Source organism: Cynoglossus semilaevis, chromosome 1 (genome assembly GCF_000523025.1).
Source record: "Cynoglossus semilaevis isolate Cse_v1.0 chromosome 1, Cse_v1.0, whole genome shotgun sequence".
NCBI classification, from domain to species: Eukaryota; Metazoa; Chordata; class Actinopteri; order Pleuronectiformes; family Cynoglossidae; genus Cynoglossus; species Cynoglossus semilaevis.
In genome coordinates this window covers 26698059-26705899 of record NC_024307.1, presented here as the reverse complement: position 1 = coordinate 26705899, position 7841 = coordinate 26698059, and the positions used below count along the sequence as shown (strand labels likewise).

At 43.5% G+C, this 7841-nt stretch overlaps 1 protein-coding gene across 2 annotated transcripts; it reads left to right on the top strand.

Annotated features, from left to right (window-relative positions):
• The first annotated feature begins 500 nt into the window (after positions 1 to 500).
• Positions 501 to 7522, top strand: shtn2 (shootin 2). 2 transcript variants are annotated; one of them, XM_017032023.2, is made up of 17 exons: positions 501 to 655; positions 1194 to 1243; positions 1400 to 1460; positions 1550 to 1644; positions 1822 to 2011; positions 2131 to 2228; positions 2326 to 2407; positions 2521 to 2615; positions 4810 to 4977; positions 5714 to 5858; positions 5957 to 6104; positions 6336 to 6394; positions 6496 to 6581; positions 6679 to 6699; positions 6774 to 6827; positions 6920 to 7070; positions 7240 to 7522. In XM_017032023.2, exons 1-17 carry the CDS (start codon positions 628 to 630, stop codon positions 7398 to 7400), a joined length of 1692 nt encoding a protein of 563 aa, XP_016887512.1. In that variant the 5' UTR covers positions 501 to 627; the 3' UTR covers positions 7401 to 7522. The 2 variants fall into 2 exon arrangements, with proteins under 2 accessions (XP_016887512.1, XP_008321778.1); XM_008323556.3 differs by having other exon boundaries at positions 2113 to 2228.
• Positions 7523 to 7841: the final 319 nt, after the last annotated feature.

Here is a 7841-nt window from a genome sequence, read left to right as displayed (position 1 = left end):
GAACGAGATCAAGGATTCAAGCGGCTGAAATGAGCTTTCTCCGCAGGGTGGCAGAGCGCTCCCTTAGAGATAGGGTGAGGAGCTCTGTCACGCGGGAGGAGCTCGAAGTAGAGCCGCTGCTCCTCCACATCGAGAGGAGTCAGCTGAGGTGGCTTGGGCATTTACATCGCATGCCCCCCGGACGCCTCCCTCGGGAGGTGCTCGGGTGCCGTCCCTCTGGGAAGAGACCTAGGGGAAGACCTAGGACACGCTGGAGCGACTACGTCGCTCGGCTGGCCTGGGAACGCCTTGGGGTCCCCCCAGAAGAGCTAGAGGAAGTGTCGAGGGAGAGGGAAGTCTGGGTGTCCCTGCTCAGACTGTTGCCCCCGCGACCCGGCCCCGGATAAGCGGTTGAAGATGGATGGATGGATGGACAATCATTCTCAGATCACATGACTGATGATGAGACTGAAACTAACTTCAGACCAGTGTAAGAAGGAAGTTCCCTTTTCGGAACTCTAGTATTTGAGGAGTGTTTCAGCAGAAATTCCTGTTTGCTTCTGTTTTAATGAAGTGAGTTCTGCTCACGGTGACAGAGAATTCTGCTGGAACTCAGTTTTAGTTCAAACGTTCTGTCCGTTGTAAAGAATGTGGGTCCAAGATGAAGATGCTTCAGGTAAGACTGACTTTAAATAATAAAATTATGTTTATAAATATATATATACATAAATATAAATATATATGAACTTTTATATACGTACATTATTTTGACTCATCTGTTAATTCTCCTAATTAGTGTCATTTAAATATGTTGGTGTTCCCCACAGATCTATGTTGGGCTCCATACTGTTACTATTTTACATGCTCTTCCTAAAGGTCCTTGAAACACATGGCTCTTCCTATGTTTTCAATCTTAATTTTAAAACCCAAGACTGGATCTAAGACACAGTTTGGCCTTGAAATTTGTATATTTCCCAGAATTCTGAGACGTGATTTGGGTGAAATAGTCCTTTGTATTTGTCAACAGTTCCAAAGAGTGGACTGAGCCTTGTGACAATCTGCGATTTCACTTCCTGTCCGTCCCCGCTCTGTCAGAGCAGCTTTGCACAGTTCCTTCTTCTTAGTTTCACTGACAGCACGAGGATGTGAAGATCTCTGGTTATCTTCTTTCCCACAGCCCTGTGACGATGCTGTGATTTTTCTGTTTGTCACAGAGTCTGATGAAAGAAGTGATTCATCCTCTGATGATGAAGGAGACATTCAGGTATCACCTGGGCTCTAAATGGGTTCATTAATTCAATCACCCACGTAGGATGTCTATTTTATATAGATACAATAAAAACCTATAGAAACTGTATGTCCTCCACTGTCTCGTTAAATAACAAATGTTTTTTTTCTATTGTTTCTCCTCAACCGCCAGTATGAGATCCTGGAAAAACAGAGGGATGAGACCAATCAGAGGCTGTCGGAGTTGGAGGAAGGTGAGAAGTTTCACCCACTCATTATTCTGTCATGATGAAAAAAGAAATGTTGATTGGATTGTGATTAAATTGTCCCCATTCACCCCCAGTCTCCAATCAGATCCTGAAAGAGATGAACATCCTGGAGCTTCAGTTCCAGATCGAGAGGTCATGCAGGGAGAGTGCCGAGGCTCTGGCTCTGGAGGTTTGTTTGCTTCTCTCTAAAAATGTCATTTTCATTATGCTTCTTCGACCTGGCTTTTGTTGTTTCTTTGCTTTTCTCAGTTTTGCTCTTTTCCCTTAAGTTTCCTCCTGTTGTTAATTCATTGACTTTATCCCCCATTTTTGTTCTTTTTTATTTTTTATGTCCTTTCTGGTCCAGGTGTGTAAAGAAAACAAAGTCCTGAAGAGACAGAGTCAGATGCTGATGCCGGGCATCTGTGAAACCCAGGAGGATGTCACCTTTGACCCAGACCTTGACCCAGTAGTCGAAGGTGATGTGGTGGATCAGGGAGAGGACAAAGGGGATGAGGAGACGCTGCCCCTACTGGAGAACCAGGCCAAGATCGCAGGTGGAGTTCTAATAGTTAGAAAATGGGACCAATATTGACATTTATCGAAAATCTAGAAATCAGCTTTAATGTTGAACTGAGAGCTTCGTATGTACTGACAGGGAGTGTCCATGTGTCAGAGCTGCAGGCCACAGTGGACGGACTGCTGACAGAGAAGATGCAGCTGGAGCAGGAACGAGAAGATCTGACCAATCAGCTGGGTCAACTCAGAGAGCAGGTAGGTCCGCACGTTGATGATGATGATGATGATGATGATGATGTGTGTGTGTGTGTGTGTGTGTGTGTGTGTGTCTCATCACTGACTTTGCCCACAGCTGGCTCTGGAGGTTGAAGAGAAGGAGGCCTTACTGAGGAAAATGAACAAACAGAACAAAAGCATGAATAAAATCAAACGAGGTACATTTTTCAATAATAGTCTTTTATTTTTATCATTTCATTTAAGTTGGTTTTAAAATGACACTAAAAAACAACTGCTGTGTTTCTGATATTCTCTTTGTGTGTGTGTCCAGTGTCCCAGCTGGTCACAGAGGAGTTTGAAGAAATGTCTCAGAGACTGGAGTTGGAGGAAGGACTCCGTCAAGAAGCTGAAGTCCTGGCCCAGCAGGTGTGTGTATGTGTGTGTGTGTGTGTGTGTGTGTGTCAGTGTCCTGGATGATATCTGGAATATTGGAATATTGGGGTCAGATAACACCCACGGGTTGACCCTCCTCTGGGTGGAGAGGAAAAAGATTTCAACATGTTAAAACATGTTGAAATGTGGATAAAGCTGGTTTTTGGCCAATGAGAATCAGGCTTCATTTAGGAAGGGCTGAAAGGTCGGCGTGTGTGTGTGTGTGTGTGTGTTTAACGGGGCATGAAGGATTTTGTCGTACATTCACACCTTGGTGGACTCAGGGTGACGGGTCGTGCCACAGGAAGTGAGCAGGAGTGATGGTGCTGACCTGACCTTCAGGCTGCAGTGGTGGAGACACAGACATTTGAACAAGTGTGGGGAGGGTCAGTGTGAGTGTGTGTCCCTCTGAGTGTGTGTGTGTGTGTGTGAAGGTTGGGGGTCAAGATGGGACCACACTGCTCCTGTCAGGAAGCAGCTGATGTGTTGGGACAGGAGACGGCTTCTCCATTCTGTGTTGTCACACACTAGAGACACTAGAGGTGGAGGCATTCACACACGCGGGACAAAAGCAGAAACACGCTCGCACCCACACAGGCAAACACACTGATTCAAAGAAAATGCATCCACACACAAACACACGAGTCCCTCTGCCCCACCTGCTCCCATAATGAAGGCCTTCTCTTTCAAAAAATGTCCCATTTAGCCCCTCCCTCTGCCATAATTAGTGGTCATCACTGCAGCCCGGGGAGAATGGTGGTCTTTAAGCACAACCTGTCTTTGCCTGATAGCTTTATGTTTTGCCGAGCATATCGCAATTGTCGCCTTTGTGCGCATCGTTCCTCATTTGCTGGACAGACAAACAAAGGGCTGCCTCCCGGGGGTCCTTACCTGTGAAAGGGACCCCCAACTGTTCACACAATTCGGCCTCTTTACTCTCAATTCAGACTAAAAGCCCCCCTCCCCCCACCCAACTCAGCTGAACGCCTCTTGTATGCACTGCTATTTGTGTGTTTTCATGTGTTTTGAAAACAGCAGCCATTCACACCTCTCCTCTGTGATGCAGGGTGGTATAATGATGCAGGGCCTCAAACAGGAAACAATTTAGAGCTTTGAAAAAAAAAAAGCCCCAGCGTGTGTGTGTCTGTGTGTGTCTGTGTATGTGAAATAATTGCACTAATTGCTGTGTGAAAATGTCCGTCATTGTGTCATGGAGCTCAAAACCGAAGCTGCTGCTTCAGCTTCTGCTGAAAGTGAAAACACAGAAATGTAAAATAAATGAAAAATATTGCACATCCTTTTATTTCGTAGAACAGTTCCCTTATGAACATATGACATATGTTCATAAATATGACATATGACATGTGACCATATCACCTGTCATTTGGAATTTTACTGTATAGAACTGACTTCCTGTAGTTGTGATGATGTTGATATATATATATATATATATATATATATAAATATTTGTGTGTGTGTATGCTAATGCAGAATGTTCTGCTCTATTTTCTCCAGCTAACTATTAGCCGTTTTTGATATTCTAAACCAAAGTTCTGTTGAATATAGTTGTTCCAAATTAATTTATTGTTTCTTTTGCTTTGGTTCTTCTTTTTTACACACACACACAGTCATTTTGTCTTCTTCTTTGTCTTTGGTGAGTTTCACTACACAAGCTTGACTACAATTGTTCGACAAACTAAGAATAAAGTTATCATCATTTTTTTATTTCATGAAAAAAACACACTTGACCAATCTGCACAGGAGAACAGCTCGCGTGGAGTTCAATAGTCTTTGTTTGTTAAACTGGGCTCATTATTTATGGGCTGAAGTTGGATTTGTGCTGGAGCAGAGAAGTAGAAATCTTAATTTGGAGGCGCAGCCTGGTTTCATTTATCCCTTTTTGAAGTCCATCATCATACTGCGGGGAAACAAGGTTTTGTCTCCCAGCATAAATGATGCTCTTCCCATTGTTCTTGAGGAGTCTTTCCAACAGAGCTTACATGTCATTGTTCTGACAAACAGTGCTTTAAGAAACTCCTCCTCTAACAGACAACCTCACAGGGAGCAGAAAATTAACAGTCGCTAAACACGTCTTTTATTCCACTTTCCTCTTTTGTTCTTTGTGTTTCGTTGTCACCTTTATTGTGTGGGTGGATATCTGTGATGTTTGTTTTTGTCTTGCTGTCAGATGATGGAGCAGCAGAAGGCGGCTCACGTGAACAGTGTGACACTGAGACAGAGCTCGGAAACGGAGCTGCAGCTGCAGCAGGCGCTGGAGCAAATATCCAACATCAGCGCAGCTCTGAGGAACATTCAGCGTTTCTACCAGGAGCGGGGCTGTGGATGTGGTGAGCAGGTGTGTCCAAGCTCTGGCTTCAGGAGTTTAATGTGGCTCACAACCTCGTTTTAAAGTTAATTGTGAAAGGGTAGAAAAAAGAGTTAACAATTAACACATCCCTGAAAGATATTTGTATGTATAACTGTCACTGCAGATATAATACCTTTGGAAACGGTCTGGTAGCTCTTGGTGCTAACTTTCAGCTTTAATGAGCTCCCCATGAGTTAAATTGTAGCTCATTTTTATTGATAGCCTTCAGCTGTTCTCAGTGGGTGTTTTTTTTTTTTTTATACTTTAATGTATTTGTTTAGCAAACTATCCAATTACGCTGACATTCTACATTCATATCCTTTGCTGTTTCTTTGCTAACTCTTAGCTGTTATGGTTAAGTTAGTTAGTTATTTGTTTTGTAGGTGTTTGTTTGCCAACTGTAAATAGATTTTTGTCCTTTCTACAAATAATTAGACTCATAGTCAATTATCTTTACCCGATTTTAAATTGTTATGTTGTGCTGTTTCTGGTACACTGCTACACCAAAATTCAACCGCAGCCCTAGTTCCAATCCCTGTCACGGCACAGATGTTAAATACTTACAGCCTAACAAGCCGAGAGTGCTGGGTTTCATTCTCAGAGGAACCACATACTTAGCGCCCCCAAAGGGCAGCCTTTTGTATTGTTTGTGGTAGTGATCTTTCATACTGTCAAACACAATGTTTGTACTTATTTTTCTTTCTTCTGTTTCGGACATTTTCAGGTGAAACAGAGTCAGGATGCTGAGAGTAACATCTCTGAGCTGCAGACTCTGACGGAGCAATTGGAGAAGAGCCAGGTGGAGAGAAAGGCCCTGGAATCTGAGCTGACGGAGGTCAACTGTAGGGTTGTGCAGCTGGAGGAGGAAGGTACAGTGGCTGCTGGTGGACAATGACCTGAGCTAATGTCATCAGCTGTGCAGTTGTTTTGTTATTAATGCAGCACTGAACTGTCTTTCCCTTTTTAGTAAGACAGTTGTTGGAGAGATTAAACAACAAGCATTCCTCAGATGAAGCATTGGAGAAATCCCCAGCTCCTCTACTTCCTCCTCCTCCTCCTCCTCCTCCACCTCCTGCTCCCCCTTTACCACTTACAACTTCATCTCCTGTCACCAAGTAAGAGCTTCGTCTGCTGTGAAACCAGACAGAAGGTTTTCAGTGTGAATCTCAGTTCCACCTGAAGATTTCTATACAGCATTTTTTTAAAATTATCCTGATATCCTGAGAACATTAATGATTAAAAAAAAAGATGATTAAAAGTAAGGAAGGACGAAACACTTCTCTTACAATCTGACACAGTCAGTCAAAACTCAAATATTCTATCACTCGTCTTTTTCTCTGGTTTAGTTCACTGGATTTTCTGAGACAAAGGAGGAAAGATGGAGCCAGAAAACGTGACTTAAAGAGTCAGTCGTTCTCTCTGTCATTGTTCTTTATGTACTTTATAAAGTATTTATATATAATTTGCATTGATAAAAGGAAGATCTATGTTAAACTTAAACCCCAGATGTGGACCTGAAGGCCAACGCTGTGGAGGAGATGATGGAGAGAATAAAAAAAGGAATTGTCCTGAGGCCCGTCAAGAACTCAGAGGTAAAATAACTAATAGTTCTAATTGTTTGGGGGGGGGGGGGGTTAAATGTAAAAAATGCTCCTTGTTGTAACATTCATCCACCCTCTCTGCTCTCAGGAGGATGACAGCTCATGGAAGGTCTGTACATTTTACATCAATATCTCTGACATGAGTTCAAAGAGGTTTGGTTTGAATCTCAACTCTTGTTACAGGACCAAAGAAGTGAAAACAGGAAATCCAAGGTCCAAGAGTTGAGAGGAATGCTGGTAAAAAAAAAAAGAAGACATCTGACTGTTGTGGTTCTCACCATAACATAATATGTAGTATTTAAAACAATCTTCAATCACTTTCTCACCAGGACAACATGAAACGTCAGCACTTCCGCAGAGTCCCCTCCAGGAGGGGTGTCGGCCGAAATGTAGGGGAGACCGAGCTCCTGCTGGTGCTGCAGAGGAGGAGGAGAGTGGTGGCCGGGAACCTGGAGCCAAACATCTCCACCCAAATTCAAGGTAACACCACCTCCTGTGTTTCATCAGGACATGTTCAGGATGAACATCCCTCCATCTGCAGCCATAGTGATCATTAGGACACAGAGCTGTGGTCCATCACTGTAGTCAGCCGGTACGGTCCAGCCTGGGTTCCTGCACTAATGTGACAATGTTGTGATCTCATGGCCAGACTCCCAGACAGACGGGCATTGTGCCCCAGCAGTGGGAGACGTCCCCTGGGCAGACGAGTGTGGCAGTGCCCCGGTGCTCCGGAGGCTGAAACAGAACAGGGAGAAGAGAGACTCTCGCATCAGATCGTCAGCGCTGATTGTGTCTCAGGAAGGCTTATAGTGGACCAGTGCAGATTTAAAATGCAGAGAAGTATCATGACAATGCAGTCAATAAACATCAATCTGCTTTCCTGGTCATTGACGGAGTGTTTAATAAAGATTTACATATTATCAGAAAGAAAATACTCAGATCCAAGTCATTGGAGACCTTTTCCATCTGCTCTGTGTCAAGTCCCTGTGTTTTAATCTAAATGTCAACCACTCAGCCGTCTCCTATACTTGTTGTGTACTGGAAATGATGGAGTGCCTCAATCTGTATTTATATCTGATGTGATTCTTTTTGGATGCTCAAGGTTTTTGGTTGATCTAAGTGCAGGTTACGTTATTTTAGTTTTTAATGCTGTCGAACATGAAGAAAAAAACACAAGCAGACCATTAAGAGGAGACACCTTTGAATGTGGATGTGCGTCTCCACCCAGGTGTCTGTCTTTTAAACTTTATT

Excerpts from the sequence above, each read along its gene's own strand:
- shtn2 (XM_008323556.3), top strand. The coding sequence starts at position 628 with ATGTGGGTCCAAGATGAAGATGCTTCAG. Across the intron at positions 2,408-2,520 it reads CATGAATAAAATCAAACGAG|TGTCCCAGCTGGTCACAGAG; the intron begins GTACATTTTTCA and ends GTGTGTGTCCAG. Across the intron at positions 6,395-6,495 it reads CAGAAAACGTGACTTAAAGA|ATGTGGACCTGAAGGCCAAC; the intron begins GTCAGTCGTTCT and ends CTTAAACCCCAG.